This window comes from Alnus glutinosa, chromosome 6, assembly GCF_958979055.1.
Source record: "Alnus glutinosa chromosome 6, dhAlnGlut1.1, whole genome shotgun sequence".
Taxonomy (NCBI): domain Eukaryota; kingdom Viridiplantae; phylum Streptophyta; class Magnoliopsida; order Fagales; family Betulaceae; genus Alnus; species Alnus glutinosa.
In genome coordinates this window covers 23348436-23364061 of record NC_084891.1, presented here as the reverse complement: position 1 = coordinate 23364061, position 15626 = coordinate 23348436, and the positions used below count along the sequence as shown (strand labels likewise).

Sequence of the window (15626 nt, the reverse complement as noted above, 5' to 3'; positions counted from 1 at the left end):
GTTTTGGTATAGGAATGTAGTTGTTTGGTAGCAGGAATAGAATAGCCATTATTCCAGTTTTTTGTATTCTGAGCACATATTATCCCGTGTAAGGTCAAAAAATTAAAAATTTAAATAAATTGTACGCCCACCCTACGCATAGTCAAAAGCTGAGTGTTATAAATTTATAATTTAACAACTTATACAATCGTCTCCGGTAGCAATCCCCCACACAAGGAGGCAGCTTCACTTAAAGACAGTTTGACTTGGTTTTTGTTGAAGGAGCTTATTACGTAAGTCATTTGGGAGGAGCTTAGTGCGAGACCGTCTCTACCTCGAACTCCACCTTTAACATGTCATCATGATCATGACCACAACTTTATGCGCATGAAGATGGACTTTTCTCCATATTGGGTGTCAAGAGTGGAGTATTTTTTTTTTTTTTTTTTCGTTTCCATGGGATGCCATAAGCTTTTGGAGTCGACATTGCATCAATCTATCATGAAGGTGAAGCCGTTCAATGGTATAACTGGTTTAAGGTATGTCGTGGGATGCCCACCTCAATGGCATTTGTGGAATGGCTTCTTATACGGTTTTACCCCTATGCGTTTGCAAACGTCGACAATGAACTAACTAAGGTTTGACCAACCGAATGTATGTGTATATATTTTATAAGTTCACCACAACAACATTGTTTTGGTGTTTCATACCAAATTGAAGTTGTTTTGGATTTTGTACGGCCGGTTTTTTTTTTTTTTTTTTTTTTTTTTTAATCTCATATGTTTAGGTTTGTTATTTTGAAGTTGGAAGACAAAATAGACATGGATTTCATCTAAAACATTAGGGCTTTTAAAAACACTAAAACATCCAAAAATAAAAAACACTAAAGGCAGGTCCAAAATATTTTAAAAAGTCATAATAAAGACACAAATAAGTCTCAGAAGATTAATTATCACACATGCAAATAACGAATAATAATTACCATAACTACTCAAATACGAATAGTAATCGCATGTTGCAAAGGTAGATACCTATAAATGATAACCAAGGGCAATTGGGCAGAGGCACTTAGAGGGGGGGTCCATGGCCCCGGTGGTGGAACTAAAATTTTGGGTCAGAGGGGTCAAAATTAAAAAGAAAATAAAAAAATTATTACTGTTTGGAGCGTACGTGAACACAAGGGGAGGATTCTAGCCTATTATTTATATACGTTGCTTGATGAACCCAAACCTTAGACTTGGTCCCTTTGACATTTGGGTACTCCAAAATAGCAACGTAAATCAGATTGTCAATTACGTTTGAAAAGAGAAGAAAAATAAAATGCCATTCCATTCTATGTCAGTATAAATAGCGTCGCACCACCAAAGCAGGCCTACACCCATCAAGATTATGACATAGGACACGTCAAAAGTAGGGCTATATATCTATAGTCAATATTACGACCTTGGGTAATCCAACGGTGGAGACTAGGGGGGTACACATCATCAAAAGAAACTCCACGCAGTTCAACAGCGGAGATCAAAAGAGGCCGAAGACTATGATGTTGCGTGTTGGAAGGGTCAACTAAGAGGGAAGCAAAAAGCTGAGCCACACAAATGACGGGCTAGTTTGGCAAAGTGCCTTCATTTTTTTTCTATTTTTTTTCACTTCTTTTAAAAATATTAAATACAAAGTATTTTAATTTTTTTATACTTTTTATATCACATCAATAATTTTTTAATATTATTCAAATAAAAAAATTCACTACAAAATAATTTTTTTTTCACTTTTCTATAAAACATTCTCAAATTTTATATCACATCAATCATTTTTTATTATTATTCAAACAAATATTCCACAACACAATTACTTACCAAACTAGACATTTTTCGTTTGTCAGCTATATTTCTTGGCTCTTGCTTATTTGAACGGTGCGTTTTGGGTTAAACAAAGTTTAAAATGATGCGTTTTTTTAAAAGTAAAATCATCATCTTTCAACCTTATTAGTCTAACTTAATTCCAAAACACTGAATATCTGAAACAATGACAAATTCATCGAAATGAGCCATGTATCCCTATTCTCTTATAAAATATTTGCCCCTTATCATTAAATGGTTGATTGGTTGAAGGTGGGCAAATATGAAATTCGGAAAAATTCTATAGGGGTAAGAGGATTTTTTGGGATGTGAGAGGGGGTATTTGACCCTTCTCGACCCCCCTCCCTCACCCGTGCATGGCCCCTCCAAAAAAATTTAGAACTTTTTTTTTAAAAAAAAATGTTTTTTAAGGGTTAATCATACGATGGTCCTGACAAAAATGAAATTCAACCCTTTAAAAAAAATCACTCTACTAATAAAACTTAGATTACGTAGTAGAATGAAATATGAGTTTCTAATATATTATTTGCTAGTTTATATTAAGAAAGAAATATCTAAAGATTTCACTACAAAAATGATAATAAATTAATTTTATTCTATGAAAAACCGTCGTTGAGCACAATTTGAATGAGATACAAAGTTATTTTTTGGATTTTTTTTTTCTTGTATATGTCTATAGCAAACTATAACACTTTTGTATTCGTAAGAAAATTATTTTTAAAGATGATTTTACAGACATGTAACTTTTGTATACAGTACTTATAACTTAGTATGAAGTTAAATTTAAGACTTATTTGCTTTTATTTTACACGCGCGTACATATAGATGGAATATATATATATATAATTGTTGAAACTGTTAACAAGGAGTTTGCTCATAAGAAAACAGCTCTCTTTGATGCATCTCCTACTATGCCCCCCTGCCGCCACCAAAGTGATAACTCCAGGCGTCTTTCTTCCCTCTACTATGGACAAGAAGTCTACTGCTGCTACTTCCTCCAATTCTTCAAAGTCCAATAAAAAGACAGGACCTTCAAAAAAGGATTTGGAAATGTTTAAATTGTTCTTAAAACATATCAGCAATAGTGACGATGATGATGAGGACTATGCTTATTTTGAAGCTTTAATCTCCTAAAGTCATGATCCTAATTTGTTTGGACATGACCCTCTTAATTCCCAAGATCTATTATTGGACTCGATGATTTGTGATTCCAAGACCACTCAAATGATATTATTGGTTGCCCCGAACAGTTTTATTGCTCTACAATTTGATAACCGTTGCGAAGTTCACATGGCTACAATATTCTAACACAGCACTATTGACTGTTCCGACAGCTTTATTAGTCTCATAACATTATTCGTTGTTCATAGCATTATTTTTTGGTGAAAATTACTTTTTACCCTATGTATTTGGCCTATAAAAAGGATCAAGCCTCTTGGGGTGAGGTAGAAGCTTTTATAGGCAAGTTTTCTTTAAAGTCTCTCCTACTCCTCCCTTTGCTATTGTAATTTGTTATGCTCTCGAGCTCCTACTTGTAATCTGTTCATATGTTCTGCTGTTACTAATTTCTGTAAGTGTATTCTACTGTTAAAATAATACATTTGCAATTATTAAAATTATTATTTTATACTCTGTTGTACGCTTCAAAATTGTGCACATATTCTTAAATTTTTCTGCACTACATTCTAGTAAAGCGGATTACCAGTTGATTACCTTGCCTCCTTATCACATTTTGTTGTCTATTTTACATACTTACTTTTTAAATCATGTTTAATTATCTTAATCATATTTAACTTTCTTAATTAACCTTACTCTCACCAAAATTTTTTAACTCCACCCCTGAAGATAACTATATTATGTAATATTAATAATAATTCCTTCCGCATTTATATTTACAATCCTACTAATATAATTAAATGAGAATATAAAAAATATTTATAATTTTTCGAAAACACCAAAGCCATTGAGCCAAGCATAAAAATGGTTGATTTGCCTTGAGTTGTGATAAAAGTCCAAGCTTTTTTGTCACATCACATGAATAACACGTTAAAGTTTCCCAGCACAGCCTCGGTTTTATATCTATATTGGATTTTAGCAGTCTGAGTTAATTAAAAACTCAGACTGACAATTCGTAAGTAACCCCGTCCTTGTATTGAACCACGAGCCCACGTTCAATGATAAACAATAGAACACGTGATGTGACAAAGCTTGCCTTTGAAAAAAAAAAGAAAAGAAAAGAAAAACTTCCGAGTTTATCATTATATTAAATATTAATAATAAAAAAAGCACGGACCATCAGAATTCGGCCTCCATTGGAGTAGCTAGGCTTATTTACTTCACCTAATTTATTGTTCCTGCCATACTCTACTGACTACACTACTCTTCTTCTATCAATTTCGTACCAAACCTGGCTTTGATCCTTTACTCCCCCCACCACGCGCAAAATTCAGCTCGATCCCTGGACCCAAAACCCAGATCCGCCTCAATTCTTATCTTCAACCCTCTTCTTTCTTTTTCACACAGAAAGAGTAAAACAAAAGTCCATCGCATCAGTGATTGGACACCACAAGAAAAAAAATGAGCAAATCCCGATCACCCTCTTGTCCTATCTATCTGTGCACGCGTTTCTAGTTTCTACTACACAAATAGTTTCCAAATGACCAAGTGTTTCAGCTTCACGGAGTATAAGAACTGGTGCCATCGATCCGCTTTCACGAAATGGGGACTCCAATCCACCGTGACGGACCTCAAAGACGGCACCGTCATGCACTGCTGGGTCCCCAAGGCCCGCAGAGAGAGCAAGCCCAACCTTCTCCTCATCCACGGCCTCGGAGCCAACGCATTATGGCAGTGGGTCGATGTCCTCCGCCACGTCATCCCCTTCTTCAACGTCTACGTCCCCGACCTCGTCTTCTTCGGGGACTCGGTCACGACTCGGCCGGAACGAACCGAGTCGTTCCAAGCCCAGTGCGTGATGCGGGTCATGGAGGCCCACTCGGTGCGGAGGCTGAGCCTAGTGGGCCTCAGCTACGGCGGGTTCGTCGGGTACAGCATAGCGTGGCAGTATAAGGAGATGGTGGAGAAAGTGGTTATATGCTGCGCCGGGGTGTGCATGGAGGAGAAGGACCTGAGGGGAGGAGTTTTTAAGGTCTCCAACTTGGAGGAGGCGGCCAAGATTTTGGTGCCGCAGACCCCCGAAAAGCTTAGGGAGTTGACTGGCTACACGTTTTTCAGGCCTCCTCCAGTGGGATTGCTGCCCTCTTGCTTGCTCGCCGATTTCATTGACGTAAGCCATCTTCTAATTCTTATCTTCTATTTTGATCTTTGATTGAATCTGACCCTCCGAAACTTGTGCGTGGAAAACGTTGCATCTTTTTGGTCCAATCACATTTCACCAAGTCAGCATTAAAAACTTGGAATCGCACGTTGGTTGCATCTTTTTGGACCAATCACATTTCACCAAGTCAGCATGAAAAACTTGGAATCGCACTCACATGACACATCTAGAAACTTGTATTCTATTCTAACTCTAACGCTAACTTGGTGACACGTGGGTATTATTAAAGTTGGGTTGTTTGATTTTTTGCCAGTGAAAAATGAAAATGCGATTTTAGATAAAAATTAAACTGTTATTTTTATAAATTACACGTTTTAAAACAGTAAATTCAAACCGATCCTTTGACGAGGGATTTGTTAAGTCTAGAAAATAGTTGAACGTTTGGGGTCATGGCGTGGCCAAGTTTCGCATTGAGTTTGAGCAAAGTTTCGCATGGAGTTGCTCTCAGTGCTATATAATGATATGGGCAGGCAATGTGCACGGACTATGTAGAGGAGAAGAGAGACTTGATCCGAGCTATTCCAAAAGATCGAAAACTTTCAGACCTTCACAAAATTCCGCAGGTTCGACATTTTTTTCTCTCTGTTTTCTTCTTATTCTCCCACAAAGGTCTATTGGCTGATAATTTTTCTTTCACTTCACGCAGCCCACGTTGATAATATGGGGAGAGCATGATCAAGTATTCCCATTGGAACTGGCTTACAGATTAAAAAGGTCCACCCTAAGTTTGACCCCTAATTTTGATTTCGAAGCTTGATTGATCGACTGTATGAACTTTAGGTACTCTATTTTTTTCCTGAACCGGGTATTACCGAAATGCAGGCACTTGGGGGATAATGCTCACCTGGTAGTCATCAAGAATGCAGGACACGCCTTTAATGTCGAGAAACCCAAGGATTTCTGCAAGCACTTGACATCCTTTCTGGTAGATTTACCGGCGGCAGCAGCCTCCATTAACCCCGCCCCCAAAGCATCAAAGCCCCAACTGACTTAAACATACAAGGGAGCATAAACAAAGATATGTTATTAACCTTTGGGAGTTCATTCTATGTCCGAGGGCTTGACGTGTAATTTTTCACTTACAGTCATGTATTTTTGCTCTTATTTTCCCGGAAATAACTTTGTGACGCACTAAGCACAGGCATTGGTCCTATTGGATACCTCATTTTCAGCAACATTAATATCAGAAATTAATAAATTATCTAGTTTCCCATAAATATAATGTCGTATGCTTCCACCTGGGAGCACTTGCATACTTGGCTACCATCAGTCCAGATCAACTATATTCACCGTAGATGACCTAAAAAACCTTAAGAGGCAATTTTAATTTCCTACAATCAAGATCAGTTGCAGAGAGATCCTACAATTAGAATCAGCTGCTTATTAGTAATCAATGTTCTCTTGTAAAATGGCAAATTAAATTAAAAAATATCAGATTTATGTGTTTGGATGTTGAACAGAAACCAAGTTGGCTACTTCAAAGAACAAAAATAACACCATTCAGGTCCATGTACCAAGCATCCAATTAACAAGGGGAAGCAATCAGTTGCAACAGATAAGCGGAAAAGGTAAGAGGCAGCCTAACATCGTGCAGCTCAAGTTCATAATGGGCAACTTTAACAAGGTAAATCATGCCAATAGAAATATCCATCACAATCACAAATGTAGCAGATATGGTAATATTTAGAATACCAGATAATAATACAAGCCAATAGTCACAATTCTGTCCTACTAGTGAGGAGATGAGTCCGGCAGACACCCTATCATTCCTCCCTCGTCGAACCCAGGTTCAAAGAATTAATCTTTCCCAACTAACTCTGCAAAGTTAATGCTTGTGAGTAATTTTGATCCAAAAAGAAAACAACAAAATCCAAGGGACAAAAATGAAAACAAAATCAATTTGAAAAAGAAACTAAGGCCCCCAACTAAAATTGTTTTTCAATAAAATGCTTTCAGTTGAAAACATTCTCCGGCATTTGGCTTGTACGGAAAATCAACAAATATTTTTTAAATTTTCATTCAATCACATATAACCTATAAATTTCAACTTTTATTCACAACATAAAAATATTAATATAAAACAACTAGAAAAATCAACCTAAAAATTATGTTTAATTAAAATATACACATATTGACTAACAATAATGATATATATATATATATATATATATATATATATATATATATATATATATTACAAACTCCAAACAAATCGTCATCGTCCATGCAAATGTGACAAATCATCTCAAATATGGTACCACAATCATCAATCAACATTAAAATAATACAAATGCAATAAGTAGTGCTGGAACTAGTTTTCTAGTTATTTAACAAAAACTTTATAGATTTCCACATTGTGTACTTAGTATCAAGTGCTTGTGATTTACGATGCAGATTCATGTTGTGCCATATAAGTTCTTAGAATGCCTAAATAAAAAAATCATAACCACCTTTCCCGTAACAAAAATTGCATAGGAAAAAGCACATCGTGGGGCCCACTTGCCCAAACAGGTGTTCGGAAAACCTGAGACTTGCTTGGGCAAGTAGATCCCATAAGGGGCCGTCTCACAATTGTTTGCCCGAGAGTGTGTAAGAGCAGCGAAAAATGATTTACGCAAATAAAAAGAGTACACTATTTTATGCCTCACGAAGGTTATTTTCTTTTGTCAACTAAAAACAATTGCCTTTTCTTTCTCAAGTTGCATAGAAATCAAATATATCTCACCTCCGCTTGAGTTTCATCAGTTTTCGATTGCTCACCTGCAAGTTTAGCAAATCAAAATAAAAGGATTCAGAATGTAAAATTCATAGAACCAAAAACTCCAGGAAATTATATTACCAAGTGGCAACACAATATTACAAGAACATAATCAAAAGGGAATAAGCTTCTTCAAATAAACAGGCAACACAATATTAAACATGTTTGTCATCAGTTTCCTAGCATAAGCTTCGTAACACTTGATGGACACAATGCAATTATGGAAGATGAAGATGCCTATGAATAACCTAACATATCAAGAAAAGCACAAATTCAAGTTGCTGAAGGTTCGAAAAGACTTAAGTTTTCCAAAGCTATCATTGTTTTATAACGGGACTAGATTGCATATTGCAGAAAGCTGAGTCCGTGCAGGCCCGATAATCTCAAGAATCAATCTGGGTAGAGCATGCTTAGGAGAAAAACATTTATACATTTAAAACTTTCTGAAGAATGAATTGTCTGTCCCTTTTCTGAGAAAATACTTCTGCTGATTGATGACTAGGTTTGCCACAGTCAAGGTGTAGTAAAGAAAGTCAATAAAATATCCTGTTCTAACTTCTTAAATTCTTTTAATAAAAAATTGAAGATCTTTAGAATGATTTTTCCCCTCTCCCTCTTTTAGTGGCATTTTTATATTCCACAACAACAATAGATGCCTACTGACATTTTTCTTAGGTAAGTGATAAAAAACAAAGACTGATAGCTTGAAAGCAAAACTAGACAAGTATTAAAACTTCTAGGTGCATAACTTAGGCATCACTCCATTTTTCAAAGAAAACAACTAGCAAAATGATTGATTTCCATATCCGGAAACCTATATCAAATGCTGTATACGGGGTAGTTCAACCATCACAAATAGTATCAAAGCATTGGCATAGATATGTGTGGAACTAATACATTTGTAACAATTCCGTCTCACATTGAGAAGATGAATAGCCTACATAGTGTATGGATTATGAAAGTATTCATGGGTGCTAAGTCTCACAATAGTTCATTACTATATGAGACAGCTTTATAAGCGATTCTAGGAAGTAGGGAGCTCCAATTGTGACTAGTCTTTTTGAATGATAGTGCATATGTAGTTAGTTCTTTCTTGACGTCGTTACAAATAGTATCAAAGCAATCTAATAACGTTATGTGGTACTGAAACACTGCACGACATGGCCCTGGCGAGAACATCAAGGATTTAGAGAGGGAGAGGGGGGGGGGGGGGGGGGGGGGGATTGGAACGCTCTAGTCTCACATAGAATGTGCGGATTATTAAAGAGCTCATGGGTGCTAAGTCTAACATTGGTTTCTAATTGGGTAAGATTGGACTTTATAAATGATTCTAGGGAGCTCCAATTGTAGCTTGACTAGCCCTTTTGTATTGATAGTGCAGATGTGGTCAGAGCTTTTCCTAGTCGTTCCAAATGTTATCAAAGCAACCAATTTTTCCCTAAGTTGTTACAAATAGTATCAGAGCAACCTAGTCGCGCCATATGGTACTGGAACACTGCATGACATAGCCTTGACGAGAACATCAAGGATTTAAGGGGGGGGAGGGGAGGAGAGAATGCAACACTCTAGTCCCACATTGGAAAAATAAATAGCCCATATAGAGTGAATTATTAAAAAGCTCATAGGTGTTACATTAGTTTCTTAATGTGTAAGGCTGAGCTTTATAAGTGATTTTAGGGAGTTCCAATTGCAATTTGACTAGTCTTTTTTGAGTGATAACACAAATGTAGCTAACGCTATCCTTGGATCGTTACAAATGATATCAGAGCAACCTAGTAACGCTATGTGGCATTGACGAGAACATTAGGGATTTAAGGATGGAGATTGTAACATCGCAGTCTCACATTGAGAAGATGAATAAGCCACACAGAGTGTGTGAATTATAAAGGCACTCATGGGTGCTAAGTCCTACATTTCTTCATTACTAGGTGAGACTAGGTTTTATAAGTGATTCTAGACAACTTCAATTGTGATTAATCATTTTGGAGTGAAAGTGCCGATGAGGTTAGTGCTTTCTCTAAGTTGTTACAAAATGAGAGATAATAGATAATACAATCAAATTTAACAACAACAACAACAACAACAACAACAACAACAACAACAATAATAATAATAATAATGAAACTAAGTTGACATTTTGGACAATTCAAACAAAATAAATTTATTCAATTATTTGATGGTAGTCCCTTCTTTTGGAATGAACATTAGGCCGTAAAGTGCATGCCCCTCAAGTTTATCTCTACAAAAGCAAAAACCTAATGAAATCCAATCTTTTTTATTTTATTTTTGTAAGTAATTGAAATATCATTAAAAAGTAAAAAGCACATTTCAGATACACAGAAAGTATACAAGAGCAACACTTAGCTAGAAAGAAAAAAAACAACAAAGTCATGAAAACTAAGCAAATTAGGAAAGACAAACACAACTGTCAAAGGTAAAGAGTAATGAAGTAGAGAGACTTAAGCTTCATCACCGTCTTCTTGCAGTTCTCAAGACTTTTAATATTTATTTCCCTCCAAAGACACCACAAAAGGCATGAAGACACCATCTTCCATACAGTTGCACTCTGATGGCTACCAAATAACCCCCTCCAACAAGCAAACAAGTCTACTATTCATCTAGGCATAACTCAAGACAGCCCAACACGACTAAAGATAACACTCCATTAGGCACATGAAATCCAATCCTATGAATTGCATACCAAGGCACCAGGCCTGGAAATAGTTTCAAGGCTAATCTTGAAACAAATGCCTCACATGCCGCCACATAACTATGACAAAAACAATCCTAAAAGGTTCTATATGAATTATCATATTGAAAATCAAAATTTGAATTATGAGCGTGTCCACTGCAAAGATTAACCACAACAAAATACTTTCGGATCCCATTTTGTGTATACTTCATCGTAAAAACACTGAGAAAGATGAATTGTGAAATACCAAGTAAATCCAAATCATTCTATAGTCTGATAGCTCAACCAAGCAGAAGAGGGATTCCAATATGACCCTCATCCAATCTTTATAGCCTACTTCTTACATGAGACCTTGCTCAAAAAAATTGAAACCCCATAAGAAGTCTGAACCATACAACTACAAGATGGCTCTTTATCTTTTTCCTTCTTTTGCACCCAGACTAATTTTCTCCCAGATTCCCTTCACTTTAAACCAAAGGTTGTCAGAATGCCAGCCAAAAGCCAACAAGGATTTTAGCATCATATTTAGGTGAATTGGAGTACAACAAACATAAGTAATGCTAGAACCCATATTCGGCTGAATGCTGGTAAAGTTTCCTTCCATCAAACCTTAAAATTATCAATAACAGAAACTATGACAAAAAAGAATCAACAAATTTGAAAATATGCTTAAGTTAAGACAAGGCTCAAAATCCGCCCCACCCAAACACACACAGAGATAAAGATAGAGAGAGAGAGAGAGAGGGAGAGAGAGATTAGAGACAATTACCTCCCTCATCTGGCAGATCTGAAGTCCACAACGTGAGATTATCCCTAAGTAGCTGCATAATAAGGGTACTATCCTTGTAGGATTCTTCATTGAGACTGTCAAGTTCAGCAATAGCCTCATCAAAAGCTTGCTTAGCCAGGTGGCAGGCCCTGCGCAATCCAGACACAGTTAAACAAACTCAGAAGTGGCACTACTACTTTTAGTAAAAGACGAGAAATCGAGAGAGATGCATGTCAACCTCTCAGGGGAGTTCAAAATCTCGTAGTAAAAAACAGAAAAGTTCAGAGCCAAGCCAAGTCTGATGGGATGAGTTGGAGGCAAATCAGAAGAAGCAGTACTTGTAGCAGCCTGCAGCATAAGAGGAAACCCAGATAGCAATGTATAACTATAATGGAAACATAAAAGGGGGAAAAAAGTGAAATACTGGGAGATCAAAGGAGCTTCAGCAAGAGAAGCAAACTAAACACACCTCATAGGCCTTCAGTGACTGATCTGCAGCTTCCTTACGATCATCAGTCCCTTTAAACTCAGCTAAATATCGATAGTAATCTCCTTTCCTGTGACAGGGAAATATAAGGATCACAGTGCAGATGTATTTTTCAGACACGAACAAATACACATGTTTCATATACAAACCAAAACTGCATAAATCACAGAATATGTGGAAGAAAGAAATATAGAATATCAAGATAAAGCACTTCCAAAACCAATATCCCCTTCAATATGGAAAATGTATACACAAAAAGGCAAGTAAATTCTTCATCCTCATCATTGCCCAAGAATCAAACTGTATTAAGTGCTGCATGAATTAGTGTTCAATGGTTTGAAACCATTAATCTCCACTCAAAAATGCTATTATTTTGATAATCAATAGGTCATTATTTCAAAGTACCTCTGCCACCTAAAATAAGTAGAAGAACAGTAAAAGAATTCTCACATCTTATAGTAAAAAACAGTTGATTCCCCTGTTGAGGAAGATGGAAGGAGGTGCTTATCAATGACTGATAATATGTCATTGCAGATCTTTGCAAGCTCATCTTCAACCCTCTGCCTGTACTCCTTTATCCTCTTCGCATTCAGTTCGTTCCCTCTGGCCTCCTCCTTCTGTTCAATGGAAGACAATATCCGCCATGATGCCCTTCTTGCCCCAATAACATTCTTATACCCAACAGACACCAGGTTCCTCTCCTCCACTGTCAACTCCACGTCCAATTTAGCAACTGTTTTCATCGCTTCAACCATCTCTGCAACAATAAAATACAAACAAATAGACCATCACATCTAACATACAATAAAATCAACAGTCAGAGAATTAGGCAACGCCCGCTATTGCCCCAAATAACATAAAGACCCAACTTCGTTTTTTTTGATAAGTATATTGGAAGACCCAACTTCGTTTTTCATAGATGTAATCACTGAGAAAAAGATAAAAACTATCAACACAAACAATAGCTATATTTGTGCCACAAACAACACCGCGCCAAAATACGAAAAGGAAAGATTTCACAAAACCATACTCAAAACAATTCTCTAAGGAGGTGAAGTATGATGAACAGACTCATTTCACTGGGTGCGACTCGCCAACATCTACATCAACTCATGTCAAATGCTAAGTAAATCACAAATCATAACCAACGCTTCTTTTTGTTCTGGAAAAAGACAAGGGAGAGGAAAAACACTCATAGACGATACCTTCCTTTTCTTCAGCTGTCTTCAAACATTTATAGTAGTAGTATTCTCCTAACCTATTATTGCTCAAATTCCAAACGGAAATGAAACCATAATGCTCACTTTACCGAAGAGTTGTTTCTCATCTGCTATCTCGAAAAATGAGCTACGATGAACTAAGCTACAAGTCGTCTTCTCAGAGATTTTTGCTTAAGGATTTAATCAGATTTCACCAAATATCTTAGTTTTTAAATTTTAGTTTATGTTGGATTCGGTAGTAAAAAATCCATTAGGGAAACACTTCGTAAAACACATCAGAACTATTTACATGATTAAACAACACCGATCGGACAAATAATAATCGAAATGAATAAATAATTACCAAAACTCCTCATCAAGAACAAAAAGAAAACCGACAGAGATCCACAGATATCATACCATCGTATCTCTCGGCTTGCTCTGCAAGTCTCGCCAAGTAAACCTGTTGCTCTCTCTCCTTCTCCATCGCCTCTCTCTCTCTCTCTCTCTCTCTCTGCGCAACTCTCTATTCAGTCTTCTCTCTCTCTCTCTCGCAAGCCTTTGATTTTGCCAACCGCTTTCTGATATGCGGTACTAGGCGATCGGGCCGTTGGATGTGATTTTTGGAAGGGTGGGGGTATGATCAACGGTGGGAAATGGGGCTTGGATTTTGCGAACCCTTTGGATCCTCGGGAGGTGAGATCTCAGCCGTTGGTGCTGGGATTTGAGAGGAAATGGCCGTTGGATGAGAATTAGGCGTGAGCGAGGGTCACATGGGGCATGGGGGGTAATGTTGACTGGAACGAGCGCTGACGGCTGTTTGATAAGAGAGGCGTTACCGATGCTGTGGGCTCCAGCAATCGTAATTTCACGTAAGGGAATTCCAGTAGCAAACTTCGGGGCAATTACCGTGGGCCAAACTCTTTCTTTTTTTCTAAGCAAATTATGAATGGATACAAGAATAAAGAATTAGAAGACCCAAAAAGGAGACTTCTCAACGGCAAATTTAAAACGAAAATTACATATAAAAAATACAAATAAATAGTAAGCAAATAAGCAAGGGCCACTGAAAGAGTTATTGAAGTAATATCGAAAAATAAAAATAATAATAATAATAAAAAGAAAAAGAAAAAAAAATGAACCTCAAAAAATTTTCGCCTCTTCTTCTTCTTGGGCTCTCACAAGCAAGTAATTACCTAGACACCCAAATGAATGACGTGGCCAAGGTTGACATGGTGTATAGGTTCCAATTTCCATATGTTAGATGTGTTGTCCATTCTCACTCTTTTTTTAAAAAAAGAAAAGAAAAGAAATCCTTTCCTCAAAATAGATGATTCAATTTCAATATATCTATACAAAAAAAAAAAAAAAATGATTCAATTTCAATATCAATTACAACCGTTATTAAATAAGACTATTTTTTTTTCTCGTTAAATTGGTTGAATTTTTTTTTTCCAAATTCAATATTTATTTTTTGAACAAATCAAATTCAATATTTTAAATTGACACGCATTTCAAATACATATAATTATCAAATATATTTTTAATACTTGAGAATCACTTACTCTATTAAACATTCATACCAGAGGCACCTCAGGCACGTGCATTTTAAAAGAATAAATTTATAATCGAATATAGATGAAAACATTATCCCGACGAAAAGACGGAAGAGGGACAGAAGAAAGTATCGTGTAGTATTTCTCCTCCTCTATTCCTACCCTTCCTCTTTCTCACAGCTGTCCCTCCTCCGCTTTTTATTAATTTATTTGTTTTTGGAATCTGAAGGCTGTTTCTGTCAATGTCCTCATCAGACTCTCCACCCGATACCATCATCGTTGTGGGGTCCTCCTGTTGTGGCCCAAGCCCAACTAGTTTCAGTGTGACCAGTTCCGTCGCAGAGTATTCTCTTCAACCATGGGCTCTCCTCCTCCTCCAGCATTACAACTTAGGATCCACTCCGTTCCATTCCAACAGCTTTCAAGCTGCCGATTTTAACCACAACCCTTTTCTTCACCTTAAGGTCAAGAATTTCCATTTCTGTTTGTTTTATACTTGCATTATTTCTGTTGGTCTTGTGCTCTCATTAGGGTTCTTCCTTTGTTGTTTGTTGTCGTAGTTTTTTTTTTCGTTATTATTATTATTTTTTTTTCTAATTTCTTAATTTCTAATTTCAGATAAGGAAAATACACTAATCCCCTTATATTTTAACACTTTTTTGACTTTAAAAATATATTCCCTCGCAAGTCAGTGAGCCCCACCATTTAGATTGCGCTGAACATTGTGAACCTTCCAATTTTACAAATTGTTCATTACACCACGTGTTTCTTCAATAATATGGTCATAGACGCTCCAATTACTACCATATTTGTCCAAAGCCGACACTATTTTAAGAGCATAAACTTCCAAAATAATCTAGGAATATCCCAACTCGCAACTAAACTTTTCTGCCCTTAGAGCCGCCATGGCTTCAGCAACGTCAGGTGCAATTATATAGTCTTTAGGCTCAGCCAAAGTTGCCCGTACATCACCTTTGCAATCTTTGATAATAA

The 15626-nt window shown here is 36.7% G+C and overlaps 2 protein-coding genes across 2 annotated transcripts; one reads left to right on the top strand and one right to left on the bottom strand.

The window, feature by feature from the left end:
• The first annotated feature begins 4149 nt into the window (after positions 1 to 4149).
• LOC133871016 (uncharacterized) lies at positions 4150 to 6332 on the top strand. The gene is made up of 4 exons (XM_062308351.1): positions 4150 to 5121; positions 5643 to 5735; positions 5819 to 5886; positions 5995 to 6332. The coding sequence occupies exons 1-4, from the start codon at positions 4492 to 4494 to the stop codon at positions 6164 to 6166; spliced, it is 963 nt and encodes a 320-aa protein (XP_062164335.1). The 5' UTR covers positions 4150 to 4491; the 3' UTR covers positions 6167 to 6332.
• Positions 6333 to 6648: 316 nt separating this feature from the next.
• On the bottom strand, positions 6649 to 13838 carry LOC133871017 (14-3-3 protein 7). Its single transcript, XM_062308352.1, has 7 exons — positions 13498 to 13838; positions 12329 to 12635; positions 11861 to 11948; positions 11630 to 11739; positions 11392 to 11540; positions 7898 to 7932; positions 6649 to 6989 (listed from the first exon to the last, which is right to left on the bottom strand). The coding sequence occupies exons 1-7, from the start codon at positions 13562 to 13564 to the stop codon at positions 6984 to 6986; spliced, it is 762 nt and encodes a 253-aa protein (XP_062164336.1). The 5' UTR covers positions 13565 to 13838; the 3' UTR covers positions 6649 to 6983.
• Positions 13839 to 15626: the final 1788 nt, after the last annotated feature.